General features: G+C 36.9%; 2 protein-coding genes across 5 annotated transcripts; both read left to right on the top strand.

Moving 5' to 3' along the window:
* Nucleotides 1-2,231: 2,231 nt before the first annotated feature.
* Nucleotides 2,232-6,707, top strand: LOC137819075 (protein NRT1/ PTR FAMILY 5.7). Of its 3 annotated transcripts, none has more exons than XM_090296200.1 (4): nucleotides 2,232-2,463; nucleotides 2,549-2,769; nucleotides 3,659-3,916; nucleotides 4,018-4,150. In XM_090296200.1, the coding sequence occupies exons 1-4, from the start codon at nucleotides 2,349-2,351 to the stop codon at nucleotides 4,027-4,029; spliced, it is 606 nt and encodes a 201-aa protein (XP_090152326.1). In that variant the 5' UTR covers nucleotides 2,232-2,348; the 3' UTR covers nucleotides 4,030-4,150. The 3 variants fall into 3 exon arrangements, with proteins under 3 accessions (XP_090152326.1, XP_068478916.2, XP_090152325.1); XM_068622815.2 differs by adding an exon at nucleotides 6,178-6,707 and having other exon boundaries at nucleotides 2,239-2,463; nucleotides 3,659-5,012; XM_090296199.1 differs by lacking the exons at nucleotides 2,232-2,463; nucleotides 2,549-2,769 and adding an exon at nucleotides 6,178-6,707 and having other exon boundaries at nucleotides 3,782-3,916; nucleotides 4,018-5,012.
* Nucleotides 6,708-8,338: 1,631 nt separating this feature from the next.
* LOC137819072 (protein NRT1/ PTR FAMILY 5.5) lies at nucleotides 8,339-23,407 on the top strand. Of its 2 annotated transcripts, XM_068622811.2 has the most exons (6): nucleotides 8,339-8,622; nucleotides 9,307-9,361; nucleotides 17,463-17,588; nucleotides 17,931-18,148; nucleotides 19,406-20,762; nucleotides 23,183-23,407. In XM_068622811.2, the coding sequence occupies exons 3-6, from the start codon at nucleotides 17,474-17,476 to the stop codon at nucleotides 23,284-23,286; spliced, it is 1,794 nt and encodes a 597-aa protein (XP_068478912.2). In that variant the 5' UTR covers nucleotides 8,339-8,622; nucleotides 9,307-9,361; nucleotides 17,463-17,473; the 3' UTR covers nucleotides 23,287-23,407. The 2 variants fall into 2 exon arrangements, with proteins under 2 accessions (XP_068478912.2, XP_090152868.1); XM_090296742.1 differs by lacking the exon at nucleotides 17,463-17,588.
* The last annotated feature ends 63 nt before the right edge of the window (nucleotides 23,408-23,470 follow it).

The raw sequence follows: 23,470 nt of genomic DNA, 5'->3' as shown, positions 1-23,470 counted from the left end.
CCACAATACCAACTTTTCCTTCTGATCACACAGAGCATAAACGTTCACAACTATGCACTGGCTATTCGTTTTGAGATATTGACCCACAACAACAATAAACCCAGTTCCACCAACATGACTGCCATAAGAGAAGGCGTCTTTGTGCCACATTGTTACAATGCTACCTGCCCCATTATTCCCTTTGTTATGAATCCAACCTATGTTACTGTCACTCCAGATTGCACAACATTTGGCCTCTGTTAAGATCGCTGCTTTAGTCTCCTGCAAACATAGGAATTCTTCCCCCTCCTTAGCCACAAGATGATTTAGATACCGTGCCTTCGTCCCCCCGCCCCCCCCCCCCCCCCCCCCCCCCCCCCAATCCTCTGATATTGAGATTAATAATGATCATGGTATACGTTTTCTATTTCCCACACGAGACACCTTTTTGATTTCATTGTCCCTAACCTCCAATCGATCCAACTCTCTAACCAAGCTTCCCTCATCCCCTGGGCATTGCAGCCCCAGATTATGACTCAAATTCCATATTCTAACTGATTCAGCATCATTTTCTTCTATCCTCAGGCGATTATTACATTGAAAGATATCATTCACTGATTCCCCAAATGAACAACAACTTAACCTAGACGAAGAAGATGCCCCATGGTGCAAGGCCCCAATTCCTCCTTTGGACCTCCATTTCGGTTGAGCAACTGGCGCCACCTGCTCTCGCAATTCCCGCAACCTTCTACACTCCAGTGAATTTTTGCTAGGTTCCTTTGTTTGGGGTGGTTCCTCCTCCACAAATAACTTCCTCCTCTCCACACCTTCCTTGTGCCCCTCCTTACACGACTTAGTACTGCCACTAGATTAAGGATCTGAGCTTCCCGACGAAGAGCCCACTCCTTTGCTACAGCTACGAATTGCGTGGCATGGATAAATTTCAGTCGTTTTCCTGCAATAGCGTCGTTCCATGAAGGTCACCATGCCCATCTGACCTCAGACCTTGGTTGAGCTCCGGTGCCGATGAATCTACTTCTGACCCTACCATGACTCCTCCCTCGTCATTAACGTTTGGTCCCACTTCGCCCCCAGCCACTTGACCCCAGAGAAACCCTTTCTTCTAAACGCACCATTATTTTTTTCTTGGGCTGTTTCCAACTTAGGCCCAGAAGATAGAGTATTGAAGACCTGAACCCCTTCAATTAGGTTTACTAACGAAGACTTGATGTTCTCGCATGCTTCGTTGACTTGTCTTGCAGCAGAGAAAGTTGCCCCTCCCTCAGACACCCCCTGTACACGTTTTACTTCATTAGGTGTGATGGAATGATTGTCATCACAAGTTCTTGTCATAGGACATTATAGATTTAGTGATAATTTGAGTTCGAAATATTAGGAAGGGAGTGTATTTTCTCTTTAATTACATTTGGAACGAAAATTAATAAGAAGAAAAATTGAAATTTGAGGCATAAGATAAAAAAAATGACATATTTATTTTTTAAATCACTGTTAAAAATATCATAATTTACATAAATATATGTTAACTAAAATATTAACACTTGTAAAGATTCTTGTGATGTTTTATAGTTGTTGTGATTCTCTATCTATATGTAGGTTTAAAGAGTGTTAATTGTAATTTGTTGAGATTTGTTAGTTATTGGTCCCTTGTAAGCAAGATAAATTTAAGTACTTGAGTATTATTGCTTAATAATGCAAAAGTCAAGTTTAGAGATTTTTCTTTGTACTTTTATACAAGGATTCAATCATGTCTTAAAGACTTATTTTATTTTATTTTTTGTCAATAAAAAAACACTTATAAATATCATATTTTAAATAAATAAAAACAATTCAAGAATTGTCCTAAAATAATGAAAAAAGTTGAAATTTTTATTAAACTGCCACCAACTATTAATAAACTTATTTTTGGTGTTAACATTATATTACCGAACTAAAGGGTTACTTTAGATAATTTTTAAATATATCATTATATACTCAAATCTTTCCTTCTTTCCTTGTTGTTTCTTTGATGACTGCTTTAACAATTAAAAATGTCGTCAATATACCTTTGTTGACGGGTCTCCAAATGATAAATTTTTCCCCAGCTTTACCTTTCTTTCCACTAAACGTGTCTATAATTTATTACTTTAGGTGTGAGTTGACGAAACGTGCTTCTCGAATTTTTTACTCACATGTCACAATTATGATCAACACATTATTCTCAAGAGAAAAACATGACACCTCAGTTTCTCTCAGAATCCACCAGAAAGGAGCTACGATAAATATCAAGTGGTGAACAAATCACACCTGTCTCTAAAAGTTTATTTATTCTGTTAGCTCTGTTGTGTAACTAGTTGCATGCTATCATCTCCATGGCGCTGCAAGAAAACGGTTCAGAAATAAAATTCTCATTTCCTCTAATGAAGAATTTTTTGCATCAACTCCGTCATCTATTCGTCAACTCTAAGACCCTACTCTTCATGGGAGGTAATCATTAAAGTATATGCAACTAATTGTGTTGTTTATGGGAACTAAATTTTAACTTAACTCTTTCACCCTTAACTTTTTTCAGCTTTGGCTGCATGCTACAGCATTCTGGAATTCTCGGTGTTTTCTACTATGATGGATTACTACGCAGATTCAAAGGTGGTGGAGGATCTACCAATAAGTGCTATTTTAACAAATCTACAAGATGGTCTATCGTCACTCCTGTTCATTTTTGCTTCTCTAATCTCAGAAGCATATACGGGTCCCGTCACTATGATCACTATTTGCGCTGCAGCTTCCATCGAGGTAATAATATGGCCCCTGCTATTGAGATACCTCCTTTGAATCGTCTTTAGATGGAGCTTTGTCTTTCTTTCTAATAGTTTGTAACTTTTTTCAAAATTCTTTATCTTTTTTGACATACACTTTTTCTCCATCTATAAATTTCTTCCTATTCTGAGAAACTCTTTCATCTAATCTCTAACCTTCTTACTTCTCTCTGCTTTTTCTTTTGAGTCTAAAATTTTCTTTTGAAAAAATATAGTATTACTCAAACTTTCATCATCATGCTTTTTTAAAAAGAAAGTTTTCTTTTGGATATTCAGAAATAAAGTGTTCATTATCATGACCATGAAAGTTTGAAAAATACTCCATTTTTGTTTTCTTTGAAAAACAATTTTCTTTTTCTTTTGAAACCTTAGCTGATGGTTTGGAAGAGTGACCCTCCCTCGTATGTCCCTCCCTACGGTAATATGAGCTAGGATATTTTGAACTAGAATAATCATCCCTCCTAGAACTTGCAACCATACACTTAGAGGGTTAGAGTATGAAGCTCTGTTGCATACTCAGTTTCCTGATATTAGCCTTGAGGACGAAGTTGCTATGTCAGGGAAAGCATTTATAGGACTCCTAGGCATCAACGAGATGCTTATGCATTTAAATACTTGGGAAAAATGAAAGACCCAACAAGTGTATCCAAGGAGAAAGAGAATGAGCCACACTAGTAGAGAGAATGAGTTAGTTAGTGGAAATGAGTTAGAAGAGTATTGTTCTCTTTGGGAAGAGTTTTAGACTCTTTTTCTTTTTTCTTTATCTCACTGAATTTTCGAATTACTAATAATATATTCTTTGATATTCCTTTTTCTATCAGTAATCAACACGTGACAAAACAAAAAAACTCTTATTCTAATGACAGGGTTTAATGCTAATATGGATATCAGCTTATTCAGAATCATCTGGTGCACTCTATGCAGCCATATTGTTCCTTACAATAGGGAAAAGTGGTCAAACGCTTTTAGACAGTTTTCTTGAAAATAAGGTGGAAGAGATATTTGAAGCAAGAGAAAAAATCGAAATAAAAGATGGAAGCACAGAAAAACAAAATGAGCTTGACCTCATACGTATAATTCTTACAAATACGTGGTTGTTAGCTCCATTGGCTGTTGGATACGTGGTAATAGTATTTACTGACTTTTTCAATCAAGATTACGATATTATCTTCAGAAATTCAGCAGTTCTGATGGGAGGGTGTTATCTTTTGTTCCTCTTTGGTAGTATGAAGTATAGGCACGAACAAGTGTCTGATGAAAGCTATTTTGGCAAGATCTTTAGAATCTGCAAAGCAGCTTGTGGGAGACGAAGATCAGATTATCCAGCCTCAGAGAATGGTTATTACTGGAAGGGTAATGTGCGGACCAATTTATGTTATGTCTATGGTAAAGGAGTGAGATTAAAGCCACGAGTTCCACGGCTCTTCAGGTGGTTGGACAAAGCAGCTATACTGAATGAAAAAGAAAGGGATGTGAAAGTTTGCATGGTGAAGGAGGTGAGGGAAGTGAAGAGCCTTGTTCCTATGATCTACCTGTGTTTTTCCTTCTTTGCTTACAGTTTACTCGTGGCTACTGGGAACACTTTTTTTGTTGCACAAGCAAGCAGCATGACAACTACCAATAGTTTTGGTATCTCTGAACTCTTTTTGATCAAGGCCGGGGTGGAAAGAGTGTCGCAATTCATCTGCTTTTTGATCATGGTCGGCTTGCGTAGTAACAGAACCACATATTCTACGTCGAAAACATTTGTAGTGACGACTTCGATTATAAGGATTGGTTTTGGAATGGTGTCTGCCGTAATTTGCTGCTTCGTAGCATGGAAAGTGGAGCTTCATAGATTGTCTTGGATATTAAATCAGAACAAAGAACTGAAAATCGAAGCCCTAGTTCCGCAGTTTATATTGTTGGGAACGACGGAGGCACTCGTTGAAGGGGGGTTAAAGAAATTATTTCATGCCCACGTAGCAAAATCAATGTGGAGTTTTGTGGATTCGTATATTGAATTGGTGAATGGTATTGGCAAACTCCTCCTTATTCCATTCGTCTTAGTGTTCCGTGGCAGGTGGTTCAAGAAGAGTATGGACACTAGCCATTTAGACAGGTTCTATCTAATGTTGGGAATATTGAACGCTGCCCTCCTCCAAGTTTGTGGCTACTACTCCTTCAGATACACATACAAGGAGACATCTCCAGAAGATGCTGCTCAACCAGATCTGCAAGGTAAATATATTTATGGTCAAACATCTAAGTCTAATTGAGTTGAGATAAGTTTCGGTTAAGCGTAGGTGAGTAGGGTTTGAGTCAAGATGAGTTGGGTCGAGAGTAGGGTTTGAGTCCAGATGAGTTGGGTCGAACTCAATCGTCTGGAGACGAGGTAGGTTTAGGTCAAGTTGGGATGAGATGACATCAACTCATATCAAACTAAGTTGAACTATAATGGACCAAGTCTGGTTCAGCCCAAGTTTGGTTGACTGCAAGTTAGCTTGGATCAAACACATAGAAAAACTCAACTAAGTCAACACAATTAGCATAAAAGAAATCATAAAGCTTTTCAAACTAAACTTATTTTCTATGTCAAAGAAGTGTTTTTACATAGAGTGGAGACTTTCTTAAATAACCTTTATGTGCCACAGATTCTCATCCTATATGTGAATGTGGGACTTTCTCTTAACATGTAGTCTCCTTATTCTAGAAAACAAGCATATAAAACTACGAAGAAAATTGTTAAAGCGAACTATTCTAACCTATGCCTTTTTTTATTTTTCTTTTGTCATGCAAGAGCAGTATGATTTCTTTTTACATGTTTATATTCTTTAATTTATCTTCTTGATATGTCTTTTCCTATTTCTTATTTGATTGAAGACTTCATTTGCATGTGTTATGATGAGTTACTTTATCAAGTTGAACAATCTTTATACAATAGAACTTACTCCAGTTTACAAACACATGTTCTTTACTTTAACTTTTTTTTGTTTTTATTTTGTTCGTTTCTTTTATTCAAGACCTTTAATTAATTGTAGAAAACTAACAACAAATCCTATTATAGTATTTACGAATTCTTTAGCAAAAGTAAGTCGTTAGCCATGCATTTTATGGCATGAATTTGAAAAGGATGGATGAAGAACTTTGAAAATAAAGTTTGTAACAGTTAAATAAAAAGATACTTTTTGGAAATATTGATATCAACCGATTTGGCTCATCTACATGTCATACTAACCTTTCTTGAAATATGCAATTTTTTATAGTAATGTAGCTTGAAATTAAATATTAATGATTTCTAAATAATGAGTCATAAATGTAGATTTTTATTGATTAGTTTACATCTCCAACTTTCTTATCATTTTGAAAATAATAGTTATCATAGTTCCGTTTTTGTCAATAATAGATGAAGAAAACCCTGAAGGCCATGTTGAAGAAGAAGAAAACCAGGTTGAAGCAAATGTTGAAGAACAAGAAGATCATCTAAGTCTTTTTGAAGAAGAAGACCAAGTTGAAGTAAATGATGAAGAACAAGAAGATCATTTAGGCCATGTTGAAGAAGAAGAAGATCATCTCCTACTTTTTTATCATGAATCTTTGAATGATATTCTACATCATTGATGATGCATCATGACTACTTGTTATTATTGGGCGAATAATAGTTTAACTAACCCTAATAATGATTAATGTTGTTGAATAAACAGTAATAACTTGATTATTGTTTTATCAAAATATAGTTGGACTACTCTAAATCCTCCAACTCATATAGACACATACAAAAATTACTCCTCTTCCAACGCATTAAAGTCATATAGTTTTACTTTTTCACTCTAGACACTAACCATACACCACAAACACTCATACTTAAGCCAAAATTTGGAGCTTTTCCACACTGTTTCGAGGTGACCATACAAACCTGTTAAGCATTAAATTCAAAAACACCATTAATTTTGTTTGAAAATTTAAATGGTCAATAATTATTATCTTTAATTCTAATTTTGAATGTTATGTATAGTATTATTTTTAATGTAATTTATAGTACAATTGTTATTAGAGAATATGTGAATTTAAGAAGGCTACTGTGAAACTGTTTGTAGAGATTGTATTCTCCATTTGAAAAGCAAAACTAAAATATATTGTTTGCTCACAAATTAGCATAGTTATGACCAGTATAACCAATAATATGTCACTGTCCAAATTAACAAAGACAACAAACTATGAAAATTGGACCATCCAAATGAAAGCGCTTCTTTGACCTCAAGATTCTTGGGAGGTGGTGGTTCTAGAAGGTTTTGAAGAACCGGAAAAGACCATAGGATACTCGACAACCCAAAACAAAACATTAAAAGATACACGATAGAAAGATAAAGCAACTTTGTATATGTTGTACGAGCGGTTGATGAGACAATTTTTGAGAAGATTACTGATGCATCAACTTCAAAGAAAGCGTGATACATTTTGGAAAAGGTGTTTAAGAGTGTCGTCTGAGTTAAACAAATACGTCTTCAAACTCTACAAGGTGAGTTGGAGGCCATGAAGATGAAGGATTCAGAATATGTATCTACTTGCATTACCTGTGTGCAAATAGTAGCCAATCAACTCAAATACAATGGAAAAACTCTAACAGATGCAAGGGTTGTGGAGAAAATTTTTCGATCATTAATCGATCACTTTGAAAATGTTGTATGTGCAATTGAGGAGTCAAGAAATTTGGAAGAAATGGATGTTGATGATCTCACGATTTTTCTTGAAGCACATAAACAACGAAAGAAAAAAAAGAAAGAAGACGTCTTGGAGGAAGCCTTACAAACAAAGATGTCCATCAAGGAGGACAAGGTGATTTACATGCAACATAACCGAGGAAGAAAACATGGACGGGGAGTTTGCGGTTTTGGTCGCAACGGAGGTCGTGGTCATGAAAACAACAATGAAGAGAGGGGAGAAATGAACCAACAAAGCTAGTGTGAACGAGGTCGCGATCATGGAAGAGATGATTGTTTAAATCATGCAAATGTTGAATGTTACAATTGCAGAAAATATGGACATTACGCAAAGGATTTCTATGCCAAGAAGAGAGTGGAAGAAAATGAAAATTTAGTTGAGAAAGATGAGATAGAAGATGAAGGCGCCACTCTAGATAGTGTTACGGGTCATATATTATAATATAAAGCCAGTACCACATCTTCACCAAATATTACGTCTGCAACGTCTATTAATACCACACAAGCAGTGTCAAGTCTGTGTTAGTGGTAGAGAGTGATAATAAAATATATTTCTAATAATAATTATCAATACCTTCATAATCTTGGTTCCATCATTTCTTTAACGCTTCCCAACCCTAAGAACACCTTAGACTAGAAAAGGGAAGAAAAAGAAGGAAGAGGATAAGCGGAATGCCAAATAAAATCCAAAACATCACCCTTCCTAACAACCAAATAAATTAATTGTGAGCCCAGACGATTTCACTTCAATTGCCACATCATCCGCTTGTGTCACGTCATGCCAGCTGGAGTTTGTGAAAAGTGTGTTGGTCATCGGGAGCCAGGCAAAGTGTGTAGCAAAGGTGAGTGGATTTGATTTCCATGTGTCGTTTTCGTGAGTGGATTTCATTTCCTCCTTCTCTTCCACTTCTCTCCAAAGCTTCGCAATCTCATTTCATTTCCGAGTCTCGTTTTCCGCTCTCTCCTACCTTTTCACCACCACAGCAACTACTCCTTTCCAAAGCTTCACAATCTCATTCATTTCGCAGCGACGCCATCGCCGTTAGCCAAAGCCTATGCCAGGAATGACGGACTCACTCTACGCACACTGAAGCTACGACCTTCTGCGATTTCATTCCTTGCTCTTTCAGGTAAATAAACAAAACATCAAATTCTTTATAATTCATGAAAACAGTAAAAATCGCAAACTTAATAGCTTAACTTGATGTTTTAAGTTAAAGATAGTGTTAATTCTTTAAATAGACTATATGGATGTATGTTTGATATAAAGAAAAATACCAAGACATGCATGATGCATGTTTCATGTATCCCTTTTCTCTTGCTGCAATTATGAGCAGAGCCTTATGTTATTTAATAATAATAATTTTTACTGCAACTTAAGAAAGAGAGTTGGAGTCCTGCAGTGGAGAGAGCGTGGTCGGCGGCAATGGCAGAACGACAGCCTTTGGGTCTCAAATATTTTTGTTCATTCTCTCAGCCAACTCCATCTTTTCTTATGCTGTCTTTTTTACTCTTCTTTTTTCTTTTTCTTTTCTTCTCTCTGTCTCTTCCCTTCTCACCTTTCATTTTTTCGCCTTTCATGCTTTTTTTGTTTTCTTTATACTGTGCGTCTTCTTTATATATATATTAAAAAAAAATACAATGTATAAGGGTCTAAATCAATGAGATACAATTTTGTACATAATGAAACTAAAATTAGTATTATTAGTAAGGAGTAAGAAAAAGTTTAAACTTTTGGGTATCATTTCTTACATGCTTTTTTTGGTGGCCATGGGTGCTTTTTTTTGGTGGCCATGGGTGTTGTATTGTGACAGTGGACAAACAGCCTTTGACGGGGAGCCAATCGGCCTCTTCATGTGCCTTTAAAAGGTATTTCAATAATGCATTTCATTATTAACTTATTTTAAAATGATAATTTTTTTTATAACTATTTTCATTTCCCACACAACGTAAAAAAACACAACAAACATTCTTCTGCAATATTTCATACCGTATATATATCCTCTATATATAGTTCTATCATTATTTAATAATCTTGATAAGTGTCAAAAACAATGGAAGAAGTAATGATATTTGAAAATTGTTGGAAGTAATGAAGGTTTGGAAATCGTCAGAAATACTAAATATTTGAATATTAGGAATTTAGAAATCGTTAAAAATATCAAGAATTTGAAGACTTTTAAAAATATCAAGAATTTGATAAACTGTTGGGAAGTAACTGTGATTATAGGAATTAGTTAAAATGGTCGATAATTTATTAACGACAATAAATCACAAATAACACATTTAACCAAAATTAAAATTACCGAAAATACTAAATATAATTTCATTAAAATTTTTATTTTTTATTGTAGTGTGTTAATAAACTTAGTTTTGGGGTTATCATTTTATTACCAAACTAAAAGGTTACTTTAGATCATTTTTAAATATATCATAATATACATGAAGAAACATTCTTATAGAGGAGGAACCTCCGAAGCTGTATGGAGATAGGAGAAAAGGATAACCATCCTTCCTTCGATTCTTCTGACAGCGTTTCGTCTTCAGAAACCTACATAGAAGAAACAAATTTCTTCGTGGTTAATGGCGAGGAGGAGAACAAACTATGGGATGCGAAGGGTAGCCGTTCGAAGGGGGAGGAGGAAGAAGATGAACAGTGCCCACATAAGACAAAAATGATATTTATGGTCTCTCTGTCGAAAAATACAAGAGGACAGTGGAAAGAAGAAAAAGCTATAACGAAAGCGGAAAAAAAGGGGTATAAGGGATTGGAAGGAGTTGACCTGCCCCCTGATTCTGATTTTGGGGGCGGAGCAGCTTTGCTAGGTAATTCTGAACAAGCTGAGTTGGCAGAAGTGGTTATGGATGTTGAGTGTAAAAATAAACTATTCGAAAATGTTGGGGTGTTGGGCCTTGAGAAAGTGGAGGCCCGTTTAGCAGAGGGACCTTTCTCAGCCCAACAAGCAGTGGAAGTTAGTGGGTCTGTGCTCAGGGCAATGGAAGAGGATTCCCGGCGGATAGACCTCTCTCGTAACACATATGTGATGTGTGGAAGCTCTATTGGAGGCACGAAAGAGGGTGATAGTAAAGCTGTACATTTGGCAATCTCAGAAGGCAGAATTGTAGGGGACCGTGAGCCAATGAGTGGATTGTGATCATGGTCGAGGGAGATCAACGGGGTGCAGCGCGAGAATGGAGATGGTGAAGATGGTGGAGAGGTAGGAGTCAAGTTTCCAGGTACGCTACCCTTACCTAGTCCTGTAAGAGATGACGGGGCAAAGGTGAGAAGTAAGACTTGTTCTCCACCACGAAGAAGGAAGAAGAAAGGGCACGCAGATTTGGGAGACCCTTTCTCCCAACCGAGACGGTCGTCAAGGCTAATGGGTAGACGTATCCAGACGGTTTCATCGTCCAGCCATAGAATCGAAATATCCTTAGCTTCTATCTCCGATAAGGATATTCAAAATTGCAATTTTCGCATGCAATCCCCGTGTGCCATGGAGGAATCACCTAATCTATGGGAGACTGGAAAAAGGTGTGGGTTGGCCTGTCGAGAGGAAGAAGAGGAGGTTCTCAAAGAATATGGAAGTATGGAAGCAAGAGACATGGAGGTCCGAAATTGTTATAAGGAGGGTACTGACGAAGGTATTCCATGATAATTGTCAACCTGAATATTAGGGGTATGGGGGGGAGTACCAAAGCGAGGTACATGAGGAAAATAATAGCGTGTGAGGGAGCAGAAGTTGTATGTATACAAGAAACGAAAACTAAGGAGTTATCGGATGCTAAGTGTTATTCCTTATGGGGGGACAATAAAATTGGATGGTTACATAATGAAGGTGATAATGGTAGTGGAAGCTTGTTGACGATGTGGAGTAAAGAAGATTTTAGTTATATGAGTCACTTGATGGGGAAGGGTTTCATAGTAGTTATTGGTATCTACCTCAAATCCAATATCACATGTGCAGTGGTAAACGTTTATGTCAATTGCAATTTGAATGATAAGAAGATGCTCTGGACGGAATTGTCTAATATCAAAGCTACATCACAGGTTACGGTATGGTGCTTGTGTGGGGATTTTAATGCCACAAGAAGTCGAAGTGAAAGGAGAGGAATTCATGACAGAGATGATCACTCAAGTGAGATTAGAGGCTTTAATACGTTCATTGATTCTAACCTACTGATTGATCTTCCTATTGTCGGTAAAAAATTTACATGGTTTAAATCTAATGGGTCGGCAAAGAGCAGACTTGACTGGGTGCTTGTCTTTATGGAGTGGATGGACAAATGACCCATGTGCAAACAGTATGTGCAACCCAGGGAAGTTTCTGATCACTGTACTATAGTGGTCAAGTCGTTGGATAAAGATTGGGGCCCGAAGCCATTCCGTACCATCGATGCCTGGCTTACAAAGAGGGGCTTCAGTGAGCTGGTGAAGAATAATTGGAACTCCTACTCTGTTCAGGGGAATGCTTTTGTAAGGTTTAAAGAGAAGTTGAAGTGTCTGAAGGGTGATCTAAAAGTATGGAATAGGAATGTGTTTGGCAACATTAACACAAGAAAGAGGAGGATTTTACAAGAAATTGAGGATCTTGATTGTCAATATTGCAATACAACCCTTACGGAAGGTGATAGGGTGAAAAGGCGTGAGCTGGTAATCTGCATGAAGGAACTTGATAAAAAGCTAGACTCTCTGATATGCCAAAAAGCTAGAGCAAGCTAGTTCAAGAATGGTGACTCATGTACCAGGTTCTATCACTCGACTCTGAGATGGAGAGGAATTAGAAATGAAGTAAAGGGTGTTGAGGTTGGAGGCCAATGGTGCGAGGAACCTAGTACTGTGCGATTAGAAGCAAAGAAGCTCTTTGAGAATAGATTCAAGGCAACAAGAGATTTTGGAGAAACACTTGATGCGGTGGAGTTCAAATCCCTATCGGCAGAAGAGAACCTGAGTTTGATAGCTAGCTTCACGGAGGAAGAAATAAGAGATGTTGTGTGGCAGTGTGAAGGCACAAAGAGTCCAGGCCCTGATGGATACAACTTTAACTTCTTTAAGAAAACCTGGGAAGTCATAAAGGATGAAGTTGTGATAGTAGTGTCACTTTTTTACGAAACTGGGTGTATACCGAAGGGTTGCAATGCCTCTTTTATTGCTATGATACCCAAAGTAAGGGACCCCTCCAAGCTTGAGCAATATAGACCAATCTCTTTAGTGGGTGCCATGTATAAGATCATAGTCAAGGTGATGGCGGACAGGATCAAGAAAGTCCTCCCTTCTGTAATTGACGAGAGTTAATCGGCCTTCCTGAGGGGTAGAGGAATCCTTGACAGTGTTCTCTTGGCTAATGAGGTGGTAGAGGACTTAAGGAGAGGATGGAGAAGTGGTTTGTGCTTAAAAGTGGACTTTGAAAAAGCCTATGACTCAGTCAGATGGGAATTCCTTTATGATATGCTACATAGGATGGGATTCCACTGTAGGTGGATTAAGTGGGTTCGAGGATGCCTGGAAAGTGCAACAGTATCAGTGTTGGTCAATGGAAGTCCAACGGAAGAGTTTAAACCATCGAGAGGTTTGAGGCAAGGTGATCCTCTAGCACCATTCCTCTTTCTTGTGGTAGCGGAAGGCCTAACTGGACTAGTAAGGGAGGCTGTGAAGGCCAATCTGTTAACTGGTCTTAAGGTAGGAAGAAAGAAGATTGAACTGAGCCTCCTCCAGTTTGCAGATGACACTCTGTTCCTGTGTGAGAACTCCTTCACCAATGTGGTGACTTTGAAGGCGATCCTAAGAGGCTTTGAGTTAGCTTCAGGTCTAAAAATTAACTTTCATAAGTCAAAGTTAGCAGGTCTTAACGTCCTTAGCAGAGATATTGATTGTTACACCAGGACTTTGAACTGTTCTAAGATGGGAACACCGTTTAATTACCTGGGCCTCGAGGTAAGGGGTAATCCAAGGAAGAAAAAGTTTTGGGAGCCTGTTCTGAATAAATTGAAATCAAGACTGAGCGTCTGGAAAGGTAGATTCTTATCTATGGCAGGTAGAATATGCCTAATCAAGTCTGTCATCACCGCTGTACCACTCTACTATCAGTCCTTGTACAAAGCACCGGAGTCCGTATGTAAAAGCATTATCAGTATCCAAAGGAGGTTTCTGTGGGGATGGGGAAAGGACAACAAACCGATTTCATGGGTTAGTTGGAAAAACATATGCAAACCGAGAGAGGAAGGAGGTCTCGGCATCCGAGATATTCGAAAGTTTAATGTGGCGCTCTTGGCTAAGTGGAAGTGGCGTTGTATATGTGATGAGAAAGGGAAATGGAAAGAGTGTCTGGAGTCAAAGTATGGCAAAGATCAGGATGCAGATCACACACCACTGAAACTTCAATCGTGGTGGTGGAGAGATTTAATGAAGGTCTGCAGGGAGGGAGAAGGAGAAGGGTGGTTTCAAAAAGAAGTTGGATGGAATGTAGGGTGTGGAGATAAAGTGACATTTTGGGAGGATGTGTGGGTTGGAAATGCTAATCTCAAAACTATGTATCCTAGATTGTTCTCTTTGTCGCTGAACAAGGGCCAAAAGGTGGGTGAGGTTGGTGTGTGGGAGGAATCAGTGTGGCAGTGGAAGTTAAGGTGGAGACGTGAGAGGTTTGCGTGGGAGGTTCCCTTAGAATTTGACCTGCGAATGCATATATCAAGGGTCACTGTAATAAAGGATGAAAATGATATGCAGGTGTGGAAATGTGATGACTCTGGGAGTTTTACGGTAAGATCCGCTTACGAATGCCTAGAAGAGTCCGGAAGGGGCCCACAAATATTGGGCTTCGGGTATTTGTGGAAGATTAAGGCGTTCCCTAATGTAATGGTCACAACATGGAGAGTACTTCTGGGGAGAATACCAACAAGGGAGTGTCTGAGTAGGAGGGGGTGATGATGAACTTGACAGTGTGCAGCCTCTGTTAGACTAAGGAGGAATCATGTCAGCACCTCTTCTTGGAGTGTGAACATGCGTTGCGCGTCTGGGCTTTGTGCTTTAGATGGGTAGGCATTTTGTCTGTCCAACATAATAACCTTATGATCAATTTTGAGAGTTTTTATTTGATCCAGCACACCAGTAAACAAAATCTGGTTTGGAAAGGAGTGTGGGCAGCTGTTGTTCCGTGTATATGGGAGCATAGAAACTCAGTTGTGTTTAACCAAGGAGTCGTAGATGCAGAAGAAGTATTCCAAAACGCTCAGCTTAAGACATGGTTATAGATGAAACATAAGGCACACAATTTTAACTATTCCTTTACAGACTGGATTTTGAACCTTTTGCCCTGCATCGGTAGTGTCACGTAACTGATGGGAGGTGAAGGTAGTCTGCATGAGCTATATGCAGGAGAAAGATGGAAACAGAGGTGAAATGTACTCTGTAAGCAGTGGCAAAAACAAAGTTGATGCAATTCTTAGGAAGACCTAATGGCTGTGACAAGGATGGGGGAGTCAGCGGGATGTCAAAGGGGGAGCTTAGTCAAGTTGGAAAGAGGTGAAAAGGCCAAGGTGCTTCCCCAATCCAGAATCATGGTCATGCATATCTGATCTGATGCGTTGTTGGAACTGGAAGAAGGTATATGGTGTTGAAGGGAAATGTGGTAAGAAGAGGCCATGATACGCTGTAGGTACTCACTAATGTGTGCAGATGGAAATCCAGCAAGGTCGGTTGGCCTAGTTAAGCCCTGCCAGGATGCCTAAGATGTTTGGGGCATTTTCCTGATATATGCTATGCTGTTTGTAGTTAGAGTATGGCCTGGAAGGTGGGCTGGGTGGTTGGCAGTTATTGCTTGTAGGCAAAAGAGACCAGCAATACACATTGTCCACAATCTATTCCACAATCCTAGCTTATAAAGAATTGTGAGTAAAACGTAGTGCTCACAGTAAAGAGGAGGGTGTGCGCCAGACCTCGAAGGATACTAAAGATAAAGGGATGTCACTGAGAAGAAGGAAGAGTGTTGCAGGTCACAACCTTTTAGCAACTGAAGATGGAGTTAGGATGCTTGTGGGAGCTGGTCTCATGAACCTTATGCAGGTGCAGGTTTCGGGGGTTTGTAGGCGTGTGATATAACTCACATGGAAAACAATTTATGGTTCTAGGGGAAGGACCTACTACATCTCCGAAATACAAACGATGAGCTTAACATGCTTCTATAAGATTTTAGTTGATGGGAGTTTTGGACATAGGTTTGGTTTAATGTGTAGAATAGGAGAGATGCTTGCGGAATATGGATCTTGATCTTAATTTTTGGACTGGTATGATGCAGTCATAATATCATTTTGTTTTGCATTTGGCTTTATGAGATTGAGAGACCAGAATATCAATCTCATTGGTTTTACATCTGTGGGCCTGATATGTTGGTTTTTGCTGGATGTGGGTATAGTGTGGTGGAAAAGGCATTTTTGATCTTAATAGCTTTTTAGGTTATGCTCATGCTTTGATCAGTAGGTCTTGGATGCTCTTTGCATGCTAGTCAGGTACTTAAGATTTATCTTAGCTAATAAGATATACGGGTTGGGACACCCCTGAAGTGACCCATTTTAATTTTATTCATTCTTTGCTGATAAAAAAAAATCATAATATACACAAATCTTTAGATGATGGGGGAAAATGGTCTCATATTTTGTAACATATTCCCTATGTTTTTCCCTTCTTTCTTTGCCGACTACGGTAACAATGAAAGATTTAATCAACAAAAAGGTTATTTAAGTCAACTCAAATCTTAGTTCACGGTTGGATTGTGTTTCCCTTCTTTCCTTTTTTTTCTTTTATGACTACTTTAACAATGAAAATTTTACCAACATTTCTGCAACTACATTTTACAATAAATTAAAAAAAAAAGATGTAACCATAAATAAAAAAAATTAGATATAACAATAGTAATTAAAAACATAATTATAAATTATATTTATTTAATGTAGTTGTCAAATTTAAAGTGTTAACGACAGCACCTAAAACTTAAACTATTATAAAAAAAAGTAAAAAGAAAATACATAAATATAGTTGAAATGTAATTATTAATATAGTCATAAGTCATGTGTATATATTCAATTTGTAATTTAAAGCTCATTATATTATTTAATAAAAAAATTTAAAATAATCAACTGATTAACAAATTTAATCTAATAACTATTGCATAAAGTTTTTGAAGAAAAAAACGTAATAAATATCAATAGATGACTAAAAAGACAAGCTTACTGAAAAATAAAAAAAAAACATGTCAAGCAACCAGTGAATTAGATAATTTTCTTACTTTAGCGGCCATAAATAAATTAAGTGTTGAGCAATATTGGATTTCAATGTCAACACATTTCAATCACCACAACAGATAACTTGAATGTAAAACTGATGGAAGGAAATATATGAAAGATAAGAGATTCTAATTTTGTATTGGTCATACTTGTACTATTAAGTATTAGAAAAAAAAAAGAAAACAGGACATAGATGTATTATTTTGTCCAAATACAAACATATAAATAGAATATTTTGATAAGAGAAATATTTATTACAATTTTGTAGCAGAAGCTGATCAGAACAACGCTGATCAGAACAACGCTGATCAGAACAACTATATTATAATAGAAGTTTAAACAATAATTACAAGTACAAAGGTCTACTTTTTTTTCTTGGTCAATGTTAATTATAAGTCAATATTCAGTAGATCATTTGTTTTTTTACTAACTATTTCTTATTTGAATTTGCAGGGTAAACCCTAAACTTTAAATTCTTATATATGAATATGAATCAACCGTATTAAGTTATGATATCTCGATATCTCAACACTCTCTCTTTTGAATAAATGTGTGTAGAATTGATTACTTATGTGTGTGAGTTGATGAAACGTGTTTCTCAAATTTATTACTCAAATGTGACAATTATGATCCACATTATTCTCAAGAGAAAAACATGACAGTTTCCTCTATTGTTTCTTCTACTCCCATCAAGCTTTCATCTCCATGGCGCTGCAAGAAAACGATTCAGAACTAAAATTCTCATTTGCTCTAATGAAGAATTTTTTGCATCAACTTCGTCATCTATTTGTCAACTCTAAGACCTTACTTTTCATGAGCGGTATGTTAGCATTAAGCTCAAAGTCATCATTAATTTTATTTTAAAATTTGAATAACCAATAATTATTACTTTTAATTCTAATTTTGAATGTCATTTATACTATAATTTTAAATATAATTTATAGTATAGATTTTAGGAGAAAAAAAAGATAAATTTGAGAAGTGTATTATAAGATTATTTAAAGAGATTGTATTATTATTTGAAAAATTATAAGTTCACACGTAATGATTAAAGTTGCTGATAAAAAATAAATAAAAAAAAGGTAATGATTAAAGTATGCAACTAATTGTGTTATTTATGGAACTAAATTTTAACTTAACTTTCACCCTGAACTTTTGTCAGCTTTGACTGCAAGCTACCTCATTGTGGAATTCTCGGTGTTCTCTACTATAATGGATTACGCAGATTCAAAGGTGGTGGAGGATCTACCAATAAGTGCTATTTTAACAAATCTACAAGATGGTCTATCGTCACTCCTGTTCATTTTTGCTTCTCTAATCTCAGAAGTATATACGAGTCCCGTCACTATGATCACTATTTGCGCTGCAGTTACCATCGAGGTATTATATACACACACATACATATATATATATATATATATATATATATTTTATGCCTTCTTCCTAAGATGTTTATGCCACCTTTTAATGGTGATGATCTAGTCAAATGGATCACATTAAAGGAAAGTATTTCGAAGTACAAGATTTATTGGAAGGAGCAACCATCCACTTGTTCAATTTCCTTCACGAAACAAAGCATAATTAGAGTAGGGAGAAGCTAAAAAGTGCTTTGATTGATCGCTATGGAGTTGTGGCACTAAATATCTCCCATATTGGAGCTAATGAATCACAAAGTAAAGATCCTATGCTTTAGTTGTGGAGAATGCTATCATCGCTTACATCAGTGTGCGAAAAAGCAACTACGTTCATTGGTATTAGAAGACAATGAAACGGTGAACAAAGAAGGTGAAATTATTGTAATTCAAGTTAAGGAGGAAGAGGACGAAGATAGTTTGGATTATAGATGTATGGTTTTATTTGGGTTCGTGGAAGCTAATTAAGCTTGTAAGGTTCCAATCCACATCGTTCTACAATTTGATGCAGGGCAATATGATGGATTCTGAACCTAGGGAAGAACAACTACTACCTGAGAGGCAATAAGCTAAAATTCAATAAAGTATTTAGATAGCCAGATGATTTACCACCACCCTAAGACATTGTTCATTCGTTTGAGTAGCATAAGCAAGCTAGATCAGTGAATGTTCGACCTTAACGCTACTTGTACCACCATAAGGATGGGATTGAGAGACATGTGGATGAGATGCTGCAACATGGTATCGTCAAGCACAATTCTAGTGTTTTCTTCAGTTTGATCATTTTGGTTAAGAAGAAAGATGTTTCTTGTCATTTGTGTGTGGACTACATGAAATTAAATAAGGTGATTATACCAGATAAGTATATGGTTCCCATTGTTGAGCAGTTGTTGGATGAGTTACATAGATCATCTTATTTTTTAAAATTGTATTTGAAGTCCGGTACCATCAGATACTAACAGGGGATGAAGATCTGCATAGAAAACTTCTACGACGACGGATGAAGGTTACTACGAATATTTTGTCAAGCCATTGGAGACCATTTTAAAAAAATTATTTGTTTCTATAAGTAGTTTTTAAATTGTTATTTACTTACCAAAAGTTTTATTTCTTTTTCCTTTATCTCAGTGCATTTTCGAATTACTAATATATATTCTTTGATATTTCTTTTTCTATCAGAAATCAACACGTTAACAAACAAAAAAAACTCTTATTCTAATGGCAGGGTTTAATGCTACTATGGATATCAGCTTATTCAGAATCGTCATCTGGTGCACTCTATGCAGCCATATTGTTCCTTACAATAGGGAAAAGTGGTCAAACACTTTTATACAATTTTCTTGAAAATAAGGTGGAAGAGATATTTGAAGCAAGAGAAAAAATCGAAATAAAAGATGGAAGCACAAAAAAACAAAATGAGCATGACCTCATACGTACAATTCTTACAAATTCGTGGTTGTTAGCTCCATTGGTTGTTGGATACGTGGTTATAGTATTTACTGACTTTTTCGATCAAGATTACCATATTATCTTCAGAAATTCAGCAGTTCTGATGGGAGGGTGTTATCTTTTGTTCCTCTTCGGTAGTACGAAGTATAGGGACGAACAAGTATCTGATGAAAGCAACCTAGGCAAGATCTATAGAATCTGCAAAGAAGCTTGTGGGAGACGAAGATCAGATTATCCAGCCTCAGAGAATGGTTATTACTGGAAGGGTAATGTGCGGACCAATTTATGTTATGACCACGGTAAAGGAGTGAGATTAAAGCCACGAGTTCCGCGGCTATTCAGGTGGTTGGACAAAGCAGCTATACTTGTTCCTGAAGTGAGTCCCGACACGCAAGAAAGGGATGGGAAGGTTTGCTCGGTAAAGGAGGTGAGGGAAGTGAAGAGCCTTGTTCCTATGAACTACCTGTGCTTTTCCTTCTTTGCTTACAGTTTACTCGTGGCTACTGGGAACACTTTTTTTGTTGCACAAGCAAGCAGCATGACAACTACCAATGGCTATGATATCTCTAAACTCTTTTTGATCAAGGTTGCCGCGGAAAAAGTGTCGCGATTCATCTGCTTTTTGATCATGGTCGGCTTGAGTAGTACGAGAACCACACATTCTACGTCGAAAACATTTGTACTGACGACTTCGATTATAAGGATTGGTTTTGGAATGGTGTGTGCCGTAGTTTGCTGCTTCGTAGCACGGAAAGTGGAATTTCATAGAGTGTCTTTGAAACACTCCACCATAGCCCTAGTTCCGCAGTTCATATTGTTGGGAACGACGGAGGCACTTGTTGAGGGGGGGTTAAAGAAATTATTTTATGCCCACGTAGCAAAATCAATGTGGAGTTTTGTGGATTCGTATATTGAATTGGTGAATGGTATTGGCAAACTCCTCCTTATTCCACTCGTTTTAATATTCCGTCGCAGGTGGTTCAAGAAGAGTATGGACAATAGCCATTTCGACAGGTTCTATCTCATGTTGGGAATATTGAACGCTGCCCTTCTCCTAGTTTATGCCTACTACTCCTTCAGATACACATACAAGGAGACATGTCCTGAAGATGCTGTTCAACCCGATCAGGAAGGTAAATATATATATATATATATATATATATGGATAAATAATCATTCATTAAAATACATATTGATATTTAATTTTTTTTACAATCAAGAAAAGTTGTGTGGAGGCGGGTCAGGAGGAGTCTAGTTTAAGCAAAGTCAGGTTGGGATGAGATGACCTCAAATTATGTTGAACTACACTAGATTAAATCTGGTTCGATCCAAGTTTGGTCGACCCAAGTTAGCTTGAGTTGGTCCTAGATTAGTATGAGTGAGGTCATGTCGAGCCTAGGTCAGGTTTGATTGATTCTAAATCATGTTAAGTTGATTAGGTTGGGTCCAAGTCAAGCGGAATCATATTGAGTTCAAGTCGGCATAGTTTCGTTTGTTTAGGTCGAGTTGGACCAACCCACTTCATGTTGAGTCAAGTCAAGCCTCAGTTAGACTTTGGCAATGTCGGGTTAGGTTTAGACGAGTCCAACCATTTTATAGCCCACCTCTAATCAGGCCTGAGTGAAATTGATTTGGGCTAGACCAAGGTCAAGCCATGTTGTCTTACGTCCAAGATAACTAAGTCTAGTTAGGCTTAGGTCAGGTTGGGTCCTATGTAAGAAAGGTCAAGTTGCATTTGGCCCAAGTTGAGTTGGATCAAGCTCGGGTCAAACTCAATTGGGCTAAGCCAAGGTCATGTCAGGTTTTCTTGATCTTAAGACTAACCGAGTCGATTTAGGCTTAGGTTAGGCTAGATAAAGCCCTATAGTTAGGAAATGTCAGGTCAGGTTAGGCCCAAGTTATGCAATGTTAGATCAGATCAAGCCTAAATCAAGTTGGGTCAAGTTAAGCTCAAGAAGGTTGGGTTAGGTCGAGTCAAAATCATGATAGGTTAGATTGGGCCTAAGTCAGGTTGAAATGGATTGAGTCTAGACTAGGTCAGGATGGCACTAAGTCAGGTCAAAACCAAATCAATTTAGGTTGACTCTAGGTTAGTTTGGGTAGAGTCTTGGCTAGTCCGAGCTAAGATCAGAATGTCTTAGGTTGGTTCATGCTTGGTTAGGATAGGGTGAACTAAATTTGCAATAAATGGATTGCAAAAAGACAATGGAAGACATTGAACATGAAACAAGTAAATGGGAAGAGGAATAAGGTAGGGTGGTGATTACCTTACAAAGTGTATACACCAATGTGGATGGCTAGGACCCTTGGAGGTTCTCTTGTCTGATGCTCGAAGAAGACAAGAAAAAGAAAGGCCACACAGAAAAACTTATGATGTTTTTAGGTAGGTAGGATGGTTTTTGGTGTCTTTGAGGGGTGCTAGCTTTGTGGTAGCTTTGAGTAATAGGTTGTTTTGGTTGGTGTTGTTGTGTAGGTAGTTGGCGTTAAAATTGTGGGGTTTGTTGTGCCTAGAGTGAGACATGTATGTTCATGCGATCTGTATAAGGGTTGGATCACCCCTTAAGTGGGCTACATTTATTTATTTTTTCTTGTCGATAAAAAAACATAGAAAAACTCAACTAAGTCACCACAACTCGCATAAAAGAACTCAAAAAGCTATTCACAATAAACTTGTTTTCTATTTCAAAGGTGTGATTTTATAAAGGGGAAACTTTCTTATATAGCATTTATGTGCCACACATTCCCATCCTAAAGGTGAATGTGAGACTTGTCGTAGCACATAGTCTCTTTATTCTAGAAAACAAGCATAAAATTATGAAGAAAATTATTAAAACGAACTGTTCTAACCTATGTTTTTATTTTTATTTTTCTTTTGTCATGCAAGAGCGGGAGGATTTCTTATTACATGTTTATATTCTTTAATATATCTTCTTGATATGTCTTTTTTCTATTTCTTATTTGATTGAAGACTTCATTTGTTTGTGTTCTCATGAGTTACTTTATCAAGTTGAACAATCTTTATACTATAGAACTTATTCTAGTTTCAAAAACACACGTTCTTTCCCTTAATATTTTTGCTTTTATTTTGTTCGTTTCTTTTAATCAAGACCTTTGTTTGTTTCTTTTGTTCATTGTAGAAAACTAACAACAAATGCTATTATAGTATTTAGGAATTTTTTTAGCAAAAGTTAGTCGTTAGCCATGCATTTTATGGCATGAATTTGAAAAGGATGGATGATGAACTTTGAAAATAAAGTTTGTAAAAATTAAATAAAAAGGTACTTTTTGGAAATATTATATGAACTGATTTGGCTCATCTACATGTCATACTAACATTTCTCGTCATAACGCATTATGAAGTGGAATATTTGAACTCACATGCAGTGCTTTAACATTTCTTCATTATAAAGTTTAAAATTGAAATATGCAATTTTCTTATAGTAATGTAACTTGACATTAAATATTAATTATTGCTATGGATTAGTTTACATCTCTAACTTCCTTATCATTTTGAAAATAATAGTTATCATAATTTCGTTTTTGTCAACAATAGATGAAGAAAACCATGTTGAAGGAGAAGACAAGGTTGAAAATGTTGAATTAAATGTTGAAGAACAAGAAGATCATTTCCTACTTTTCTCATCAATCTTTGAATGATATTCGACATGATTGATGATGCATGATGACTAGTCGTTATTATTGTGTGAATAATATTTTAACTAATCCTGTAATGAATAATGTTGTTGAATAAACAACAATAGTTTGATTATTTTTTTATGACTACTCTAAATCCTCCAACTCGTATAGAGATATACAAAAATTACTCCACTTACAATAAATT

This window comes from Phaseolus vulgaris, chromosome 10, assembly GCF_051622355.1.
Source record: "Phaseolus vulgaris cultivar YP4 chromosome 10, ASM5162235v1, whole genome shotgun sequence".
Classification (NCBI taxonomy): domain Eukaryota; kingdom Viridiplantae; phylum Streptophyta; class Magnoliopsida; order Fabales; family Fabaceae; genus Phaseolus; species Phaseolus vulgaris.
This window is presented reverse-complemented; position numbering and strand designations above follow the sequence as displayed.